The following is a 23,330-nucleotide window of genomic DNA, read 5'->3' as shown; positions in this document are numbered from 1 at the left end:
CTCAAAACACGGTGGGAAAAAACCCCACAAGCAACCAAAAACCCAAAGAACAACTAAATCCCAAATATATAATTGTTCCATTTGTCATTCCAGAGTAGTTAAAACTTTGAATTTTCTTTTTGTATGTTCTGAGTCCTTGCCATGTTTCCTTTATTCAGCAAAGTAAGTGGCATGTTGTGGAAAACAGTAATCCCTGAAGAGAGAATCCCAAATTGCTCTCATTTCTAGATTCTGAATTAAAAAGTCCTAGCATGTTTTGTACATTGGGTGAACTATGTGCATTCATAATTCCATGTTTTATGTTTCAGGCTGCAACAGCTAAAATTATAATATTTTGAATACGTGAGTGAAGTCCTTTGCATTCATTAATAAATTCTGACAAGATAAAACATGATTTATATGGGCCCTACAGGCGAATCAGAACTTCACAAACTGGTGCTTCTTTTTGTGATTGTCCATCTGTTTTGCCTGTGAATATCACATTATGTTATTTAGGGTGCAAATTCACTTGTAAAAGGAAGCAGTGACTAAAACAAACCGTTAAGCATCCTTTGAACGTGCTAATGTAACTCCATTATATTAAGGATCAACACAATGAGGAAGTTGTGTCAGAAGAATTTTTTGTAATTATGTGCCATCCAATCAATATGTAGGTTACCAGTGACAACCCACAGCTTCCTGTTCATAACATAACAGTCAGTAAAAAAAGAAAATAAACCATTTGTGTGTATTTACTGGATGTTATTTCTTTTGCATACAGTATGTCATGCAAAATTTTACTGTTGGGGCCATCATGCATTGGAATAGGGTGTCCAGGGAGGCTGTGGAGTCACCATCTCTGGAGGTGTTTAACAGGTGTCTGGATCCTGGCACTGGGTGAATATGATTTAGTGGTTTAGGGATTACAGTTGATGGTTGGACATGATGGTCTTAAAGGTCTCTTGCAACCTTGATGATTCTATGATTCTGTGATTTCACATGACATTATCTAATGTTTAATCATAATGAATGATGAGATGTAAGCCATACTTTTAATGCCAGCTTTGTATGGTTGTTTTGTGAGTTTTTTTCTAGCCAACTAATTTTTTATCCTCCACTGAAAAGTTTATTAATGAAAATATATCTTGATTAAGTGAACTCCATTTGTCTTTCTTTGCTAAGTAGACTTTTTGTATATTTCTGTAAGAGTCCATAGTAAGTTGTCGGCAGCTTCATATCTCTTGATCAGCCTTTTCAGTACCTTTTTAGTTACAAAAACTAATGTCTTTGAATCTTCAGAAAGATTACCTACTGCATAGTACATACTTTTTCTTCCTGAAGCATATAACACAGGTTTTGACATCTTTCATGTGGATATATTGCACTGCTGCAGAAATTCTTTACCCCATTATTTTTTATGTCAGAGGACAAACTTTGACCATCATCTCTATTTGCTGAGCAAGAATGTGCTGTCCTGAATGTCCTAAGGGAAGTTAAGCTGACGGTGAGGGACTGTTTGAATAAGGCTCATTTTCTGTTTAGTAACTGACACAATGTCTTTCAAGGGAAAAAACAAACCAACCCTGAACTGAAGCTTCCAACTTTTTAACAGAACTTTCCAATTCTTACAGAATCTGAGATTCAATCCCCAAATGCACTCATCTTTGCTCGTTTGTGTTTTGGTTATTTCTGGGGTGTGTGCTTTCCACAGAGTTAATTATAAAAGGGGAATTCTGTAATAAGGTGGAATTAAGGAAGTGCTACATTGTTGAATGCTATTTAAAGCAGAGTTCAGCTCCTGTGGGAGAGAAATGAGAGATGATTATGACAGAAGCAAAGGCTAACAGTCCTTAGAGTATTATTTTTTCATTTAGCTTTGAATTACAAATGAATCTACTAGCAAGACCTTCCACGAATTGTTAATGGATTTAAACTAGGTAGCTGAAAGTTAAGTTTGTACCGAAAATTTTGCTAATGATGAAGCTATAGCTTTGCTAGATGGGCTGGAAGTTATTTTTATTACTGTAGTCTATGCATCAGGCATATATAGACATAAATTGGAGTGTTACAGAAATTGTGTCATTCAATTAGGTTTTGGTGATTTTGGACACAGGGTCCCCAAAACTGGGGAGTAGAGCAGCATGTTGTACTGTCTGATTTTCCTTTTGCTTCACATGGAAACATAGGACATAGATTTAAACTTTAGTGGCTCCAAATTCATGGCAGGAGTATCTGTTTTGGTGCTCAGATTAAAAACCTTTTGATACAACCAGCTGGGTCATTTGAGAGAATATGTATATGTGTTTTCATTGAAAAAAAGATATAGGATCAAATGCTGTGAACTGAAGTCTGGAACTAAACCTGAAGGAAATCAGAGTTCAGAGTAGGATGCTATTGAGGAGAATAATATTCAGCCACCTAAATAATTGGGGTTTCTTTGGTACTAAATCAAATAGACAAAAAGGAAGTTACTATTTAAAATACCATATATATATATAGATATAAATATATATTATATACAAATATATATGTATTTGTTTGCATTGAGGTAAGCAAAAATAAAAATTATAAATCCTTTGATATTATAGTTTAATATATATCTGCATTAAAAAAGAAAAACATCAACAAAAAAAGCCAGAAAGACCAGTGCTGCCAATATTAAATGTTAAATTAGAAGAGCAAGGCTGGAAGAACAACACATTCTTTGTATTCTGAAAAACTGAAAAATGGTCAGATACATGTAAAAAAAAAGTGATGAAAAGAAGGATTTAATTTATCTGGAAACCAGTTGAAAGAGCACAATGGCATCATATAGGGATACTAAGTTTTTAGAAATAAGGTTTTTGTTTCCTTTTTTTGCAAAAAAAAAGTATTTGTCTAAAAATATGAAGAATTAGGACAGTTTGATTAGAATTTTATTACTATTTGTGGTTAAATAGACATCATTACTAAGGAAAAGGATATCAGACATTAAAACACTTAGCAAAACAACTTCAAAAAAGAAGGGGTTAATATAATCCACCGGAGATCTGTCAGTAAGTGGAAGTGAATATATCAAGTACGTAATAACAGACTATCCTATTTCAAAAGAAAGATATAAATCATAATAAGAGACCTTTAAAGCTCCTGGTGCAGTCATAAAGCTATACAGAGCAGAAAGAAATTTTGCAAAAGGTGAGAAAAGAACCACATGACTAATGAATAAAAGCATAAAATACTAAGAAGCTTTGAGAATACAGTAGGAAATCACAGTTGCTGAATTACAATTACTAGAGGGTATAAAAGACAATGATGGAGAGAGCTTGTAACTACATTGCAAGTAAAGAGAAAACAAGAAAAAATGGTTCCTCAGTGAAAAGAAAATAACAGGGCAAAGGAGAGAGACACCTGGGATGTTGTAGGAGAGTCAGTTAGCTCCAAGCCCTGGAAAAATAATGGACTAAGTGATGAAAAATAACTCAATGAAAAACTTTAACTCTTTTTAGGAACCATTTTTTAAAATTACAGACTTGCAATAAAAAGACTCAGTGTTGTTTCTAAATACGTGGTATATACTTCACTGAGAAAAGGCACAAAGAATAGTTGCTAGTTAGCCTCTGTAAGTCATGTTGTGTTGCATCTTAGATGAATTAGTTCTAGGCCTGGTAATGTTAAATATTTCTGCAATATCTAAGATAGTGGAAGAAGAATTATACGTGTCATTAATAGCACTGAACTGTGGGGGCTTATAGGCTCTTCAAAGGACAGCTGATAAATCAAAGTAAACTTGAACATGTGAAATTTACTTCAGACAAGTACAAAATGCTGTAGACTAAATGAAGATATAGGAGTAAATATCAATTAAGGAGTAAATAGAGGAGTAATACTGATAAGTACATCAAGAAAACACAAAACAGAGAAATAGTAATACGAAAAATTACTGGACAGTATGTCCTTGTGTGCACTTGCTTTTTTATGTGCAAAAGTAAATTGTTGTTATAGTATCTGCCCTGCATTTATGCTGGCACACGACCTTCATAAGTTGCAGATAGGGTTAATAAGGATGCTGGAAAGGTTTGAGTTGGGGGTCGCCTGAATACAGCACACACACTAATATAGGTATTGGTGCTACTTCGTTTAGTCTTAGGAAGCAAGCATTATTATAGACAAAAGGATTGTTCACGCGACACACTGGTATACAGGATTGGTTAAAAGAAGCGTTCACGCGCCCAATCTAACTTGCTAATTGGCTGTAAGCTTTTAATCACGCTCTCTTAGCATCAGCTAAAGTCCTGTCTGTGTGATTTCTCTGTCTTGTTTATAATTCTTCTATGATGTTCACATTCTTGGCTCGTATGTTTTGTTATCTCCTGGGAAAGACACTTCAGGGTCAGTCACACAACCTGGATTGTACTTAAATTCCATTTATATGGCCTTGTTCTGCAATAGGATTGAATTCTTAATTAGATAAAAAAAAAAAGTGTACATTGACTTTCATTTACAAATGTAAATTATACTTGATATTTATACAGCCTTTGAAACAGAATTAGCAATTAACACAGATCTTATCATGTTTCCTAATCAGGTATTTCCTAGTATATCTTGATAAAATAAATAAAAAGTCATTTGCTATAATCTTAAATGATCAGGTGGTGTTGTAGCTCAGTAGGCCCAACATTTGTTCGGTGTGTTGTGCTAGGATGGGCATTAAAGGTTGGAACTAAAGTATACTGAGACAGCTGTAGAGCCTAAGCTTGCTTTCACTTGCTCACGTCTGATTATCTTTCTGGTAACCACATTCTTATAACTCAATATTTTAAAGGTCAATTTTCATTTATAGCATTTGAATTAATGACCTACTGTATTTTATTTGTTATTAGATCAGAGTATTTGCGAACTTTTCAACTCAGATATATCAGGAGAGTCACTCAGAATGCTCAGATAACATTATCTCATTACCACCAATATCAGTAAAGGCATCATATAAGAATTTAATAGACAATGGACTCTGAGACAAGATATTTTTAAACTGATATTGTTGTCTTTTTGCTGCATAATTAAGAATATTTCACTTTCCATTCAAATGTCATGAACAAAGGTTTCTTCTGGCAACGTCAATTATCTATATGATAAAGTAAATAAAAATTCTTATTTTAAGGGATGCTTACTTAAAACCTGCTCTAGTCTGGAAAATCTGCAGAATGAGCTGGCTATTCAACTAAGGCACCAGAATTTCCAAGAGTATAAGATACTTCATTCAAAAAAAACAGAATACTGATAAATTTTCTAAACTTTGTTTTTGTTCTTTAGCAAAGCTTTCATATGTATTAGCCAATATATTTAGCAATTCCATTAATTTTATTAAAAATAAATATTATAATAAATACTTTGTGTTCTATATTAAATCCAGCATTATTAAGCAGGTCTACTTTGTTCATTTTTCGGGGCAGAGGGAGAGGCAAAGGTGATATAATTAAGAACAAATTATATAGCTTATATGACAATGAAAATACTACTTTTACATTGTAAGGTGTGGCTTCTGGTCAGCTACAGGCGGCAAGCCTTGAAGCCACATGGAAGAAGGCTAGCAGCCGCGACCCACACATGCTGGATCCGGCACGGCAGTGAGTCCCGCGGGTGCAGCACAGAGTGCCTCGGAGACAGAGGCCGCCAGGAGACAAGGCGATATAAAAGTGATGTAGTCTCTCAGGTCAGAATCCAGTGGTTTATTGGTAGGAACGGCGGGTCGGAGAAGGCAGATAGAACCAGGAAGGGACGAGGGAAAGGAAGCGGCTGGATCCAGGATGCAGAGAGCCCCGAATGTCCCTGTCCAAGGGGTTAAGAGGGACTGCAGGATGGGAAGGGTTTACACGGGAGAACTAATAGGAGCACGAGGGATACAGGATTGACAGGAGCTCCAGGGAATGGGGACACGAGGAGGGAAGGTACAAGATTTTGAAACCCAATGGTAGAACTTCAGTTACATGGAACAAAGAAGAACTTTCTAGCCTTTAACTCCATATGGGATGGAAGGGAGGAGAGATACAGAACCAATGCACTTGTTATCTGATGCATATTAAGGATGCTAGCTGCAAGGTGTCATGGGCGAGCATCACTTTGTCACCCTAATCTAAAGGTCTCCTCACACCCAGGGCTCTTCCTCAGTTTCATCTGCTTCTAAGCTCATCTGAGCCAAAGCCACTGCTACAATAAGGCACAAACATTTATTTAAAATTTTTATGCTTTTATCAGCTGTAAATGGAAGAATTTTGAATCCAAATAGTCTTTTAAGTAATGGACATTGATACAGCAAAATCAATTATCAATCATCTTTTGTTTTTTAATAATATTAATTATCCACAATTAAAAGTAATCTATGGGATTTTTTAGTATTCAGGATAATCTTGTACATTCTTTTTAGTTCATGAGAAAGTTCTAGTCTTAGTTCATAAATGTCTAGTTTTAGGCATTTATTTCTCTTGAAATCTTCAGTACAGCCTCTGTTAACAGAGAGTGTGGAGTCTTTAGAAAAGTTAAACTACAAATGTTCATTTCAGATGCATGGTGTCAGATCCTGGAGAGGTGAAAATGCTGTGACAGGGATCGTTCACAGGCTGGCTTACTGGAAACAGCAGGTGGCTAGCAGTCAGACTCATGCAGTAGCACTTCAAAGCATATGCTCATCTCTGAGCATTTAGTTTTAGAAAGAAATAGATTATATAAATTGTGATTTTACACACACTTGTGTATTAAGGATTGACATATGACATACACTTATGCTTGCTTCAGATCAAGAAACAAAAATTCCATGTCTCATTTTCCATAAGATTTGACAAAAGTGTTCCTTTTTAAAATTGTTCATATAATATTTCTATTTATAAAAAATACTAAACACAGTGAAAAACTATGTCCTTGTTTTTTCTGGATATCTTAAGCATATGTAGATTCAATATGTGTTTGATACCAGGGTTTAGTGCCAGAAAGAACTAGTGGATAATCGAGTGCCCCCTCCTGTAAATGAGAGCCTTGTGCAATTCATTTGCTTTTCTGTGCTAATCTAAAAAAAATGAAATAATCAGTCTTCTTCAGTCTTCTCTTAAAAGTTCTAAGCGATAAAGTACCTGACACTTATAAAATCTGCTCTAATAGTTACTCAGCATTGTTGCAAAAATCGGGGAAAAATACACTTTGTATTTTTTTATCATTGACTTCAGCTGTTGATATTTTCATGTCTTTCTCAGGTTAGAGAAGGAGATCTTCAGTGTTTTGGGCACTCCTTTTCTGAGGACAGCTTGCCTCACCATGGTCTTCACCACAGGCTGCAGGGGAAACTGCTCCAAAACCCAGGGCACCAATTCTCTCCCCTTCTTTAGTGCCTTGGTGTTTGCAGAGCTGTTTTGCTCACATATTCTCCTCCCTTCTAGCTGCAGTTGTGCAGCAGTTTTTTCCCCTCTGAATATGTTATCCCAGTGTTACCAGTGTCACTGGTGGGCTCATCCTTAGCCCACAGTGTGTCCATCTTTCAGCCAACTGACATGTGTTGTGTTGTGTTGGATGTAGGGGCAAGCTCCTGGCAGCTTCTCGCAGAAGCTCCCTCTGTAGCCAGTCCTTTTATGAAAACCTTACCACTCAAACCCAATACAATCCTCCAAGCTTCCCAGTTTCTCTAATGAGAGACACCTTTGACATCGTCCCCAAAGGGAAACAATTTGGATTACTAAATCTCACCTAGTCATATAAACAGAAAGTGACCATGTCTTCTCAGTTGTTCACTTTGGATGCTTTTTCTTTGTTGTTTTCCTTATGAACCGTCAAACCTGGAATTAGAGTCTAGAATCTTGTAAAGGTAATTTCTCTCAAAATTAGGTGTTCTGTATGCATGCTGATACTACTTCCCCAATCCCCTTCTCCTTTTTTAAATTCTTATTTAAGAGCTAATATGAGCTGTCCTGTCCCTTATTACCCAGAGAATTTCAAAGCTTTGGTCCTTAGTTTTAAAGGCATTTTGTTGCTTATGTCTTTGAAGTAAAAGTGATGGAGGTATATGATACCACATTTGATTTTATCATAACATCTTAAAAATTCGCTATACAAAAATGTGAGAAATGTTTCTCTAAATACAGGCAGTGAACATTTGAATTGGATTGTAACAAATACAGTAAAGAGAAGTATGATCAAATACACAGAACAACTGTAATTTCGTAGCATTGTTTAAATGAGACTAATTGTCATAGAAAGCAGTTTTAAAGATTAGAGAAGTTTAATTGGGAGATTTGAACTCCATTTCTCTCTAGGAGTAGCAGGAAAAAGGTGGGGACAGCTGGGAGCCAAGGGGGACTCTGCAGAGGCTACACTCACTATTCACTTACCTGGGATATGCAGTCCTCCAGAGACTGAACACAGGGGTCACAGCCAGGGACTTAAATTGACAACCTCCAATGTGGTAAGTGATAAAACAGGTCCAGGATCCCTCCAGCAGCCCAGTCAAACAGAAATGACCAAGGACAGAACTGGAGCAGTTTTAAGCTGAGCTTGAATGGAGTTCTTGGGTCCAAGGCAGAGGCTTAACAGAGTCCCCAGGCAGGGCTAGTCAGGGTCAAGAGGGTGCCTTTACAGTCCAGGCAGTTTCCGATTTGGTCTTAGATTTTTCTGGTAGAGAACAAAATATTGTCTATGTGTTGGAATTTAAAGAAACAAAACAAACAAAAAAGCCGAAACCAAGCAACAAAAATCCAAACCCCCAAAAACCAAAAAAACCCACAAAAACCCCTAACCCCCCAACAATAACAATTATTATTTATATATATATATTTATATTTATATTTATATTTTATAAAAGATGGTACATTTTCTTAATATTTGTCAAATACTTTGAAATGAAAGTTGTGTAAAATTATTGAGTAAGCAATTTATTATCTTACGGATATATTGAAGCAGGGGGAGAAGTCACTACAGATAAATGTAATCAGTTAAAAAAATTAAATGTTTACTCTGATAAGTCCAGAAGAATTAGGAGACATAATGTTTGATGTATAAAAGAAGGTTCTTGCGCAATATATAACCGAGCAAAATATTAATCCACTTTCCATATAAGGTGAAAACTAAGGTGAATTGTTCTGTGAGTAATGCGCATAGATTCCGTGACTACAGTTATATTTAAATTATGCAGTAAAATGAGCCTTTTGTGGCAGATTTCAGTATTTACCTTGATATATTTTCACAGGGAAGAAACAGGAAGAAGTGAAGTCTCAGGAAAAGATCACCTGTAGTTTGGATTGAGCTGTTTAATGTTTATCCTCTTTGTATTGATGAGTTATTCTTTAAAGGCACTTCAGGACTGTCTTATTATCACCCTTAAAAGATGAAACATAACTGACTCAGACTTAACATGACAGCATTTTGAATTTTCATTCTAATGTTAAGGAACAACTCTGTTAAGATACATTTGCATTTTGATGTAATATCTAAATATGAGTAACTAGAAAGGCAGATACTCAGAAAAACTCTAGAAGTACTTTTTCTAATAAGACCCATGGGGTTCTTAATTTTGCTGCAGAGTGGGAGTAATTTGACTTATATTTTAAACTTTATCTCCATCCAGAGCTGCATGCCAATTTCCCCTCATGCTCTACAGAAAATACAGTTGGAGTCTTTTACCAGTTTGACTACTGCATACCTATATGTCTTTTCATTTTAACTACTTTAGTTACATTAAATACTAAGGATTAGGGAAAAATTTAAATGAGAATTAGCTTCATGGAGAAGTGCTCTTTGCTTCTTATTTCCAGTGCTTCCAAGTTTCTTTAGTGTGAATCTGGACATACTGATAGCGACTGATAAATGGGTAAATAAGACTTTCGCCTTATTACAGGGAAGTGGCCATAGGCCTTGTATGGTCTTGTATTGATCTGACAGCTGGATTGTCTTAGGACTCTTCTGAAGTGCCTTGACCTGAGCTGTTTTTAGCTTGTCTTTGCCTACTGGTCCAGCAACTATATGACTATCAGGTAAAGCAAAGGTTTGATGATCCTAAGCAGTTGCGGTGCAACACATGTTGGGCTTCTATGTTATTTGGGTCTTGAGGAGGCTGGGAGGCAATGAGGAAAAAAAAGATTCTGTTTAGGAAGCATCGAATAGCCCAAGGATGATTCAAGATTGAGAGAGTTGTATCATGATGATCTCAGGATATGGAATAGGATCATAGAATCACAGAATCATAGAACATGTGGGTTGGAAGGACCATAAGACGGTCCAGTTCCAACCCCTCTGCTGTGGGCAGGGACACTGTCCACCAGACCAGGTTACTCAGAGCCCCATCCAGCCTGGCTTTGAACACTGCCAAGGATGAGGTATCCACATCTCCTTGAGGCAGCATGGTTCAGCTCCTCAGCATCCTAAAAGTAAATAATTTCTTCCTAATATCTAATCTAAAGCTTTAGTTTTAGATTAAACTTTCTTTTAGTTCAAATGCCACTCTCCTTGTCCTATCACTATATGCCCTTGTCAAAGTATTTGAAAGTTCCTTTCAAGCTTTTTTGTAGGCTCCCCACAGGTACTGAAAGGCCACAATTAAGTCACCCTGGAGTTTTTCCTTCTCCAGGCTTCCCATTCTCTCAGCCTTTCCTCATCCCCCTAATCATTTTCATGGCTCCCCTCTGTACTCACTCCAACGGTTTTATGTCCTTCCTGTGCTGGGCACTCTGGAGCTGGATGCAGTATTCCAGGTGGGGCCTCACCAGAGGGGCAGAATGACTCACAACAAATTTTTTTCCCTTCTGTTTGGGAAAGAATGAAGTGCTGCTCTCAGGACACAAAGGGACACCAAAAATTTAAACATAACATCAGAGAAAAGGGATAGATATTAGAAAAAAATCTTTAATTAAAGAAGTTACTGGTAGCATTAATGAGACTTTTCAATATTTGGACTGTTAGTCTAGTAACACATTAATTGGACTAATAATAAATTTTGACATTGGGCTTTTCTGTCCCAACGAGATTGTGTGTGAAACAAAAAACTATAGCAGAACGTCAAATTGTAATGCAAATGTAATATTGCTGGGGTTTTAGTTTAGTTCATTTATTAACACTTACCAGAAAGACTCAAGAACAAGCTTCCTTCTCCTATTCAGGCAGTACTTGTAAGTATAATAATTTGTTACATGGAATTGAAAACATCTGGTTCAGAAATTGACTATGGGAACATTTTAAGAGAGGTAAACTGTGTAAGTGTCTCACAGATAATGTTGCCAGTTACTCAGTTTGACTGTTACCCAATAAGTATTGGTCACATACAAGTTGTATCCAACTTAGTTTTCTTTAGATTAGCTGTGAAAATAGGGGGACGAAATGTGCAGAATTCCATGGAAAACGCTCAGATAGTCTAATTCATCTTTACACCTGTCCAGGGGTCTCAACTCTCCAGCCAAGGCCCTCAGATTTCGGATTCTTGAAAGAGACTGTTTTAGCATGTGCAAGAAAAAAAAAATCCTAGTACAGCTCCTGATGTCCAGCTTATCATAGCTTCAGGGCCATCAGTATCAGTGTCTTTGTGTGAGGCCTCACCTGCACAGCCTGCAAAAGCTTGGCCTGTATCTTCTCAGGGGTGCACTCAGACTCGCCTGCCTCTGCTCTTTGCTGACTACCCTGAGCATGCTTAGTTTCACCATTACACCAAGGAGATGTGTCTGCAACTCACTGCAGCTTGTGTGGTAGAAAGACCCATTTTTTAACCATGTGCATCCCAGTTGAAGTAAATATGTATCTTAATTTACATTGTTTCAATGATCTGCTCAGGGAAATTGAGTAGTAAGTGTGAGTTCACTTTATATATAAGATATTTGCATCACATTTATGAAGAATGACTCCTTCTAAGACCCTGACATCAATATGAAAGTCAGCAGCTCATACTAGGCCTGCAGGCAGTCAGGACAACACTGCCCATCCGTGTTATTTACTTATGTCACAAAGATGAGATTACATGTGTCATAGGCGAACAGCTGTGTGTTTAGAAGGGTCCTTTTACCTTTCCTCATACTTTATTATTCTGCCACGTCAAGAGATTAATTGGAAAATCTTTGACATATGATCATCTGGCTTTATAGGATGCAATCAGCTTCTGAAGTTAAAAAGTATTTCTTAATCTTGGCACTTTTCAACATTTCATACCAACAGTACTACAGACTTTCATTAATCAACACTTGGACCTTTCTTCAGTCCTTAACAATCATACACAGGCTTCTCATAAAGTTGCTTTATATGACAGTAACTTTACTCCAAAACTGAACTTTTTCCAGCATTCCTAAGGCAAGACAAAGCTTTCATATATTTCAACACTAACATTTTTAAAACAAAGACCTTTTTTTTTTTGGTCCTTTAGACATCATAATGTACTTGAAACAAAGAGTCATAGGGTGAATTATTTTTGTTCCTCTAGATGAATAAATCTAAAATGAATCAATAGATTATTAAAGTACTTTACAGAACAAGTACTTTTTCAAGGTTAAATAATACAGAACATTTTTTCCTCTTCTTCCCAGACATTGTCTTGTATAAGTTTTCATTTTTTTTTTTATAAAACAGAAAAAAGTGATTGCAGTGGAGTTTCAACCTAAACCCTTAGCTTAGTTCTAAATAGTTCACGAGGCTAAATTCGAAAAGTGGTAATTTACTGTTCTAAAAAGAAAAAACAGCTTTTTTCATTCATTTGGCTGCAGTTCTGAGATATGGAAACAGTAATTATTATACTTTCAAACTTGTGAGTGTCCTCATTCTCATATGCATAAAATGCTCCATCCTGCTATGGACAATATTACTGGAACTGACCATAGGAATTAGGTCTTTCACTAACTTTGTAACCACATAAAACTTGGGTTATATATTACACTGAAACTGCTAGTAGAGCATTTTTAGACTTTTCGACAGTTTCCCTTTACTTGTCTAATGAATATTGACCATTACTTTAGGACGAGAGGACTTATTCTTCTCTCCTCTTTAAAGACTGAATTGTTACTGTTTAATTTCTTCTTGGAATGGTGTGTTCTGTCATTCCTTATGACTGGACATTAAACTATGGCAAGGCAGAAAGGTAACTCAATCCTCTTACACTTTTGTTTACTTTATTTATATGCTTGTTGTATTTCCAAATTACTCTTTCTCTTCCTGTGTTATTTCTTGTTTTCATCATTTAAAGACTCATCTGGGAAACTTTGCTTATTTTGATATTGTAATTACCATTCAAATTAGTCTCGTTTCTGAAGCCAGTCTGTTATCTCACGAGGCGGGCAATTCCTTATTCATCCAGGGAATTAATGATGTGAGTGTATTGAATGCATACACAAGAGCAGCCCTGATGCAACCCACCCACAGTTAGAGTTTCACACATACAATTAAATGAAAAATTCAACTTACGTGAAAGTTCTGTAGTTTCTTTCACAGAGATGTCTCATTAAGTCTTTTTCTGTAATACAAGTATACCAATATTATATATGTTAATAGTGAATAAATGTAAGCTGCAATTACAATTCTAGGAAAACCACAGCTCTTAGAACTCTTTACATTGGAAATGCTTCACAGAAGCAAAATTTACAGGCAATTATCCGTCTTTTTGACCTTTGTTTTTACCCAAAGATAACTGAAAATGCCTATTAGCATTTAATGTTCAATGGATATCCTCAAAAAAATTCAGATCTTGAGTTCTCAGTTTAGAGAGCAACAGATTTTGTAAGAAATACAAGAAGTTGGTGGAGCTTTTTTTGCTTTTTGACAATATATGTCAGAGCAGTGTCCTTGCTCTGAAATGATTTAATATAATTTGGATAGAACATTTCCAGGAAAAGAAAAGGCCAGTACCCAAACCTGTCATGCAACAGACATTCACATCTATAATGACTGCCATTAAGACCCATTAATCTCATCACTGAAATTGGAAACATAAAAGATATTGATATGCCTAGTCACACAAAATACTTACTCATTTAGTGCTTGACCAAGGATTTAATAGTTGGGTTAGTGTCTGAACTTCAATGTGAACATCATACAAACTGGGTTGATGGAACAGGAGGGATATGTTAACTTAATCATTAAATCCTTCAGGATTTTTCAAATCAAGTGTTAAATATTCAGTTGTCACCAGCTTTACTTCTCCAATGTGCAACTGGTTATTTATAAACAGGTCTGGATTTATTAAATGAGAGACTTGAGTTTTAATCTTTTGCCCTTAAATCTACATTGTGGGACGGATCCTTTTGCAAAAGATGTTTATTTTGAAGCTTGCTACATGAGTTATTGCTTTATGGGATCAAGGCACTCATGGAGAACAAAGGAAAGGATGCTATTATATGCTGTATACAAGTATAGGAGACATAATAAGCTGTAAATAGTTGGTACTTCAAATTTGTGTTTAATACAAGTACTGCCCAATTTAAGCAAAATTTAATCAAACCAGAATGTCATTGATCAGGTACTATTCTATTGGGTGTGTCTTTCCTCTCCTTTCAAGGCACAGGTGGCTACTCTATTTTTTAGTGTGTTATGCTGTGTAAGTATTAAGCCCCAGTAGCATGTATATGAACATGGATAATACTCAATAGGTCTTATCAAAATGTGTGATAATTTCCCCTTTTTTAATCAAAGCTTTTTAAACAGTAGTTTTATGTCAACATGCAAATAATACGAATGAGAAAGAATCCACACAGCTGCAGTTTGCATCAAAACAGGCACTTAGGATTTTGTAGTGCATATGATGAGTAATGAGTAATGAGATCTATGTATGCACTTAATCATGCTAAGATTTACGTCTTTGTTAGCCTAAGGCTTTGGTAGAATTAGAATGGGTTTCAGTAGTGTTTATAGATGTGGTATCAACCTCAAATTTCTTTTCTGGTTAATTCCATTTCTGTGAATCTCCTGGCATGTGAGGAAATGTAGAAACTATGTGCTTCATTAAAAGGTTTTGGGGATAACTTTGCTGTATATTTTTAAAAAAGCAAAACTTTCTTCTGTTTGGAATATTTTTGGACATATGGAATGCCTAAATTAAGGCTTGCATGACATCATAATAATCAATGTATTGACAGTTGTGACAATCAGTGACAATATGTTTGTAAGAACTGTAGTATTAGATGATTTTTAGTAATTAGAGCCAGTTTGGTACATGAACAAAACAACAATGTTGAAACTACTTGTCAAGATTATAGCTATCTGACAGTGTGCGTTTCAAACACTAAAGTCTGTGTAAAGTAGTCCTTCTCTGGAAGAAATAGGGGATGTGCACTATCCTATTAAAAAAAGAAAACACCCCAACCCTAAATTCCACTTTGCAGCATAAGGTGGGAATTATGTGTTAGAATTTTGAGGCCAAACAAAATATTACTTGAGTTCTCTGGATCAGAATTAGCCTAAAGGAGGTGATTTTTTTTTTTAAATTACTACCTAAATAGTGTGTAAAGGAAGGTAATGGAGGCCTGCTGTTGTAATGAAGTGCTAGAAGAATATAATTTGGATTCTCAAAAGTGTTAGTCCCTTACTTCTGTGTAAAAGATTTACACGCAAAGCAAATAAAGTACATAGATGGGAACTTCACTGGCACATCTACAATGCACAGTCTTACACTTCTACTAATCCCTTGTTTAGCAATAAAGGTGCATTGTTTCAGTAAGCACTTCTTTTTTCAAATACATTTTGGGGTAGGTAACAGTCAATGCTGTTGACTACACATGGTGGTAAGATATTTTAAATCTGGTTCACAGCCAGGATTCTCCATGAACATTTCTAAGAGTTCATGAAAGACAGCTGCAGAAGGGAAGCCTACTCTCTGTTGAGTGAAATTTACTATGCAGGATTCTGTGCATCTTGAGAAGGAGCTACATCTTTTGAATTATAAAAGAACATGAGACAGCTGTGTTTCCTTTATGGAAGACATGGTGTTTTACTTTGAATTTTAGGAAAATATTGTAGATGATGCAGTGTAACTATGCTTGGAATAGTAGCTGACACAGAAGTAGTGTTGGGCTGCCAATGTATTATTATAGTGGTGAACAGCTTTAGAATTTGCTAAGAAGATGAATTGATATGAGAAAAGGGGCAGTTACATCAACAGAATAAATTTTGTCAATTTGCAAACCTTTCTGGGAAGAATCCCACAGAAACCATGAATTATAAAAATCAGATTGTAGGAACTGTGAATTTAATTACAGGTCAGCGTAGATGTAAAGATAGATGTATTAATGAATAACCTGATTTGACAGGTAAACTAGATTTTTAGCTTTTTTAGAAACAAAACTAGACTTTTACTGTGAGCGTATTTAAATGTCTAGGGTGACATTTTCTCATGCCATGGACAATAAGCTTACTTGCAATTTATTTTTCACATGGTTTTGTGATTATTAAAGAGAAACCTTCTTATAGGCAGGATATATGCAAGTCAAAACAGGTGTTAGGAAATGTCTTTTACAGCCTTCCTTTGTTTCAGTTGTTCTGCAAGACCTCTTCCAGTAATATCTTTATTCTAAAATATGCAAGCAGTGAAAGGTTGTTGCCTCTATCTCTATACTACCTAACAATTAGTTATAGAGTGAGAATTCAAATAAAAGAACTATTTCCTCTAGCATTGTTAGGTTATATTATTATACAGAGAAGTACCTGTACCAAAAAGGATACCTAAACCCTTACCTTCCAAAAAACAAGCCTCAAGTTAAAATATACTTCTTACATTTGTAACAAGAGATTTGTAGCAACTAAAGCCACTTTATGGCTGTTAGAAAGTGTGTTTCATTCTAAAATTCACAATGAAAATGCAGAAATATTTGATGTTTTCTAATTGAAAGGTGTAGGCTTCTACCTCTTACACTTTATACATATTCTGACTTTATCTGGTACAGAGCAATGTGCATTCACCACATGCTGTTGCAGTCTTACAGCACTATGTTTTCTAACTTCACCATCCAGATTTCTTGGATCTAGGATTTGAAGTCAATTTCATAAGCTTAAAAAACTTAAGATTCGGTGTATCATTCAACTGAAATGAGTCTGATGAGCTGGTGTGTTTCCATCGTATAAACCCTTCTTTTGCAAGTATTTGAAGGAGTTTTAATAGCCTATGGTGTCAGTCAAGCCTTTTGTCATTTAGTGCCTGAGAGAGCAAGGGGGCTAGTACAGTTTCAGAAATTGGAAAGTTGTCTTAAACATATTTTGTTTTGAAGTAGAGTGGGTAGGAAACGATGAAAAGAATCCTACCTATAAGCTGTTACTATTTCAAAAGTCTTCCTCACAGACTGATACCTATACAAGCTCATTAGTTATTTATTTAAATCAGGTTTGGGGTTTTATTCCACTTTAAAAAGTCTATTATGAATATAGTTTTTCTATATTCATAAATATAGAAATGGTTTATTATGAATATCGTTTTTTATTATGAATATAGTTTTTCTCAAAATAAAATAGGAATCCTTGATGTCTGAACATAAAATGGTGTACTTGTTGGCTAGTATTTTATTTAACTACAGGAAAAGCTCTGTTTAAAACAAAGTGGAAGGACATAGGTAAGTATGTTGACATCCTGAACGTGTGACTTATCTTTCTGGTTTTGGTGAGAAATATATCTCAAATTACTGGCTTGATGGAAGAATTCTTTGTCTAAACTTTATTCACCTTCTTTCTAACATGACATTGCATCTAAAAATAAAATCAAAAAAGAAAACCCCCCAAAAAACCCCCAAACAAGCACACAAAAAAGAACTTAAATTCAGACTTTCCTAATGAGCAAGTCAAGATGAAAGACTACTAGAACTGGAGCAATATCCTGATGTTAAAAAACAAACAGAAAACCAAAACAGTAAAAAATCCAGGTAATTTTGTGTACAGACTCTAATGGCTCATAGTTAATATTCTTCATAGAAGCCCATATGGTGCTCTAGTTTGGATTTGTGACTAAACCAGAGTTGACAGCACAACAGTGTATTGGCTACTGCTGAGCTGTGCTTACACAGAATCAAAGCTTTCTTTCCCCCCTCCTCTGTCCCCTTAGTGAGTAGACCAGACATAGTCAGTATACTGGGAAGGGAAAAAAGACTAAACAACAGACCCAAACTGACCAAAAGGATATTTCATACCATATAACTTCATGGTCAGCAATGAAAAAATGAGAGGAGCTGAGAGACGGGTAATCATTGCTTGGAGACCATTTTGATTGATCTGTTTGTGGAATATAGTGAATGATTGCTTTTGTATCACCTGTTTCTTTTCTCAACTCTTCACTTATTAAACTCTCTTTTGAAGAGTCTTTCTTGCTTTTGCTCTTCCTGCTACCTCCTGTTATTACTGTTGGGGGCAGGGAAGGGAGGAAGTGAGCAGCTGTGTGGTGCTTGGTTGCTACCTAGGGTCAATCCACCACAGCTCCCTACTCTCTTTGTACATCTAGTAACTAATTTTCAAATTCACTCAAGTGATGGAATATTGCTGTTTTCATTATGCCCTGGATATAGAAAATTACTTACTCTTGAAAAATAGATGTCTTCTTTATAATTTTAGATAGCGGTTTGCATAACCGAAGCTCTCTTCTTCCACATCTGGAATGTGAAACTCACAGTGTACAAACCTTGCCCTGATGCCCAGAGCAATGATTTGTCTAGCCCATTACCTGACCAGTGTAGACACAAATTCTTGCTAGCCTGAGTGCCATGTACTTCCATCTTGACAGTGCTGTGCCTGACCAATAACGTGATTATGTAATTTCTTGCTTAGGGCTGATTTGTATCCTGTAGTTGGTCTGGCATAGTGTACAATTTTGTCTGTTTGTGCTTGTTAAAACACTACTAACTGATAAATAAAAAGCCCCCCAGAGGGCATGTCAATGAATGCTAGTTTGAATTTAAAAGTTTTCCTGATAATTATGGAATATTTTAATAATATTTTTTGGATTTTTGTTTTCATTCAGGCTCTCTGGAATGAATATACCTCCTCCAGTTATAAGCAACAAAAACTGGCTCAGACTACGTTTTGTAACAGACAGCAATCACCGATACCGTGGATTTAGTGCTCACTACCAAGGTACATTTAAAGAAATAAATTTTCAGTTGTGACTGTATTTATTATGAAAAATAGTGCCTGAACGTGTAGGAAATGGGAAGAGCCACTTAAAAAAATAACAAAAAAATGCTTAAAAAAGTATAGTTTGCTTTTCAACATGCTATATGCAATTACAGTATGTTAGAGTATTGGCAATGTATTATCTAGTGTGACTAAATTCTGTTACATAAGAAAAAAAAATGCAGGAGATAGATGCTTTACTTTAACCTGTGCAAGTACTTAGCTTTTAAAATGATCCTAATACTCTGAAAAATACTGTGTGACAGTAACAGAAATAATGTTTTCATCATTCAATTATGGAATTGACTCTATAGTCGTATAAGTCATGTTTGTAAGGCAGTGAGTAAGTTTCTATCTACTAATGTAGCATTTAATCACTATTACTTCTTATTATCTATTTTGAAATGCTCTGTGTTATTAAAGGTTTAATTAACCTGTAAGATTCTTGCCCACTGTTATTATGAACAAGCATTTATTTTGAGTAAGAGTGAAAGTATCTGAAGCATAATTTTGGCAATATCACTGTTTGGAACAAGGTCATTATAATGATGAAGTGCTACTGCAAACTGAATGTCATTAGTGTATGGTAATACTGTAAATAATATTTTTCAATATCCACAGTGTATCAGTGATCTTCAGGAAATAATAACCCCTTTTGTGTTTTTGTGCTTTTTCCATTCATCTGATGAAAAAAGTAATTATGGCATTCCTGACAAGATTTAGTTCAGGAATTTCTTTTACAGTTTCTTATAGAAAATTTAGCATGGGAGGAGATTAGTTAAATAAAGTTTTGCCAAATCTGATAAAGTTACTCAAGTAATGTAAAAATTGCAATTAACAAAAGCATGACTAATGTTTTTCATTTGATCTTTGATAATAGCAAATTTTATAACTCTGTGTGATTACCTCAGATGGCATATTCTATACAAGAACAAAAAAAAATTGATCAGTATTTTCAGCAAGTATTGTATATCTTTATTTGGACTTGCTGAGTTCATAGATGTTCTGGAATATGAGTAAACTTGCATGAAAGAAGCTGTCTTATTGTAGCTTCAGGGCTGCTATAATCGTTTATGAAAAGCACTGACTCATTTTTTGCGTGATGTCTTTCATATCACATGTGATAAACCACACTCTTTACTAATAAGTTGCTAGCTTATGGGACTGTTAAAAGATAAAAAGTAGGAACTCTATTAAATCTACCCCACAATTGAGAAACCATGTGATAACTATTTTGGTGGATTAAGTGGAGTAGTTTGGATTGTTGAGCTGTTAATTTTGAACTAGTGAGAAAAGAATGAACCATGTCTCATGGCACACATACATGCATTCCTGCCATGAATGTGAGGAAATATCTAATGAAAGAGAACCACCTTATGTTTACTTTCAAAAATGTGTTTTAAACAGAGCACATATAATGTGTGTGTTGGTAGGTGTGGGACGTTTGAATATGCTGTGTGTCTTCTATTTCTCTTTGTTACCTAAAAGTGTAGTGATTATAAAATGGGGTTTTTACTATTATTTTGGTTTGCTCATTTGATTTTTTATGGTACATTGCTGAATGTATGTTAAAGTGTACTCAATACTAAGTTGTCAAATGCTGCAGTAGCCCATCATGCTTAAAATGAAAAAAATGTCTTTTGCAACTCTAAAAAAATTCAGCATGTAAAGGGCTTAAATGCGCATAGTTAAGCTTATATGATCAATAAAAAAAATAACCTTGATAGCAGAAAATAGAAAAACACATGGTCAGATAATAAGGGATGACTAGTTTCTGGTAGGTTAATGGTAGACTAAAGGAGAGAGTGTGAGGAAATTAAATATATATCATAGACTCATAGAATGGTTTAGGTTGGAAGGGACCTTAAAGATCATCTAGTTCCAACGCCTCTGCCATGAGCCTGACACTAGAGCAGGTTGCTCAAATCCTGCCGTGAACAGTTCTAGGGATGGGATATATTGAAAAACATTCATACGTTTAGCAAATAAACAAAAAGGTGTAGCACAAAACATTCCGTTTTTTGAGAACTGTAATCTTTTTTTTTTCAGTTAGAGATAACTTTAAACTTTTTTGTACAGACAGTTTTCAAACTTTAATTTCACTTATGTTCTGATACAAATTTTCTGAAAACCAGATAACTAATAAAAATTTTAAAAGTATTGCAAAAAGCCGTGTAGTGCAAGTGCTTGTTTTTATTTTCAAGAGTTTATTTCTGCATGACTTTTGAGAGGGCATCTATTAATTCTTTCAATAGCTTGTATTATCACTGTGCTACACAGTAATAAATATGTTAAAATCTTGCTCCTTCCCCACCTTAATTAGCATAGATTGACTGTAATTTCTGAGTTCCCTCCTTGAAACAGAATATTTGCTACATAGTACCACCATAACCAGAACTACAATTTTCTTACTGCTTCCTCCAGATTAATTGTCTTTAACCTATTGTTATGTATTTTGAAGGACCCGGACTCCAAATTCTCAACTTCAGAAAATGTATCATTTTAGTCTGTCACTGTGTAGCACTTTTCAGCTAATCACTCCTTTGGCTTCCTGATTTTGTTTGCACAAGTGCACGTTTTGTGAGAGTGTGTTTGGGTCATGGTTTAACATTGAGTAGCAGTGAAGCCCTCTCACCACCACTCACTCACTCCATCCTCACAGTAGAGCAGCATAGAAAATAGGAAGAACAAGATTGAAAAGTTTCAAGGTTGAAATGAAGATGTGGAAAACCACTCATCAACTACTGTCCTGGGCAAAATAGCCTTTTTATGAAACACTGAATGACTGTTTTGGGTGTTGGAAAACAAAGAAAAATAGTAAAGCCATTATGAAAAACACCCTTCCTCTCCTCTTTTGAAAGTTTAATTTCATTCCAAACACTTCCCCTTCCTCTGTTCCACCACAGATTACCCTTTGTGTCTTTGGTGATGTGATAGCCAGTGCAGGAGGTTCAGGTCAAACTGTAGAGTTAATTTCTGCTGCTCCTCATTTCTGACTCTTTTCTCCTGCCATTTCTTCCCTCTTACTCATTTCTTCTGCGTTGATGTGAATTGCCCATGGGCCATAGTCTCTTAGGGGAAGTACCTGCTCCAGTGTGGGTTATCCATGGACTCCAATCCCTTTGAGGGTATTATTAGCTCTGGAGTGGAGGACTCATGCTCTGACCTTGTTTTTTTTCCTTGGTGGTTACTGCCTTGTCTTAAACACATCTTTATAGAGATGTCACAAATTCTGCTGATGGACTCAGTTGTGTCCTGTGGTGGCTCCATTGTGGGGCCAGATGTGGCCAGTTTGACTAGCATGGCACAGCTCAATGCATCCTGAAGGCAGAGGTCACATGCTCAGCCCTACACCCCTCTGCTACCAAATCCCTGGCATTTATACTAATTGAAGTCTTAATCCCTTTTGTTCTCTTATGTTTATGAAAACTGTTCTTTAACATTATTTTTCATAAGGCAGCCTCACATAGCTGAGCTTCCGTGTAATACCTAAAGCTACTCTGACCTAGACATTTGGAAAGAACACTAAAAGTGATACACTGCAAAGTCAAAATATAGTTGTCTATGGAAAAAAAACCCACAGCAAAAAAAAAAAAATAGAAAATGTAGGGTATTATGTAATTTTTTGTAAACACAATTTTTATGTAATTAAACATATTTTCCTAATTTTCTTTTTAAGGCCTTGCGAACAGGCAAGGGCTTTTAAGGCCTTTAAAAATTTTTAAAGTGACATATACAGGCAAAAGGAAATCTACTGAGGTGGGTGAAACTGGGAAGCTCTCAGCTTCATCAAAGTACATAGTCAGGCAACTTATGTGTATTACTTTCAATAGGCAATTTCATTCATGAGAGGTATTCATTTATACAATATTTAAAAAACATAGATAAACAACAATGAATGGCATTAGCAGAGAAATTTCTATAAGGAATTTCAATTAGAGTAGAATCAAAATGTTTCCCTACCTAGGTTGTAGTGTCATAACCAAGACACACTTACTCTTGCTTGTCTGGTCATCTGTGTTTCAGCACTTCTTTCTGTTCACTGAGAGTTCCTTGTCTTGATGTTTTTTGTTCTTGTTGCTTTGTTAAAACTCCCTTTGAGTCAGAAACTGTTGGCTGAAGTAGAACAAAAGCTTCTTTGGATCTTCTTGAGGCAGCTGCTTCAATGTTTCTTAGCACTGGTAATCCTCTTTTACTGTTTCTAAAATTAGTTATGCTTTTTCACTCCTTCCATTTGCAGTTCCTTTTGGTTGCTGCTTTCTGTTGGTTACTTCTTGCACTCCATCATT

The 23,330-nt window shown here is 35.6% G+C and overlaps 1 protein-coding gene and 1 long non-coding RNA gene across 2 annotated transcripts in view; one reads left to right on the top strand and one right to left on the bottom strand.

The window, feature by feature from the left end:
- Positions 1-23,330, top strand: part of CSMD3 (CUB and Sushi multiple domains 3) — a 596,977-nt gene that overhangs the window by 199,577 nt on the left and 374,070 nt on the right. Inside the window, exon 6 of the mRNA XM_085053430.1 lies at positions 18,890-19,002. Coding sequence (XP_084909556.1) covers positions 18,890-19,002 — 113 coding nt within the window. The remainder of the gene's footprint in view (positions 1-18,889; positions 19,003-23,330) is intronic.
- Positions 9,228-11,881, bottom strand: LOC146442348 (uncharacterized). The gene is made up of 3 exons (XR_014849583.1): positions 11,050-11,881; positions 10,624-10,733; positions 9,228-9,311 (listed from the first exon to the last, which is right to left on the bottom strand). It is a non-coding gene; the product is annotated as an uncharacterized LOC146442348 (long non-coding RNA).

This window comes from Lichenostomus cassidix, chromosome 2 (assembly GCF_008360975.1).
Source record: "Lichenostomus cassidix isolate B80296 chromosome 2, HeHo_3.0, whole genome shotgun sequence".
NCBI classification, from domain to species: Eukaryota; Metazoa; Chordata; class Aves; order Passeriformes; family Meliphagidae; genus Lichenostomus; species Lichenostomus cassidix.
Note: the sequence above shows the minus strand (reverse complement) of the source record. Positions and strands in the feature narration are given on the sequence as shown.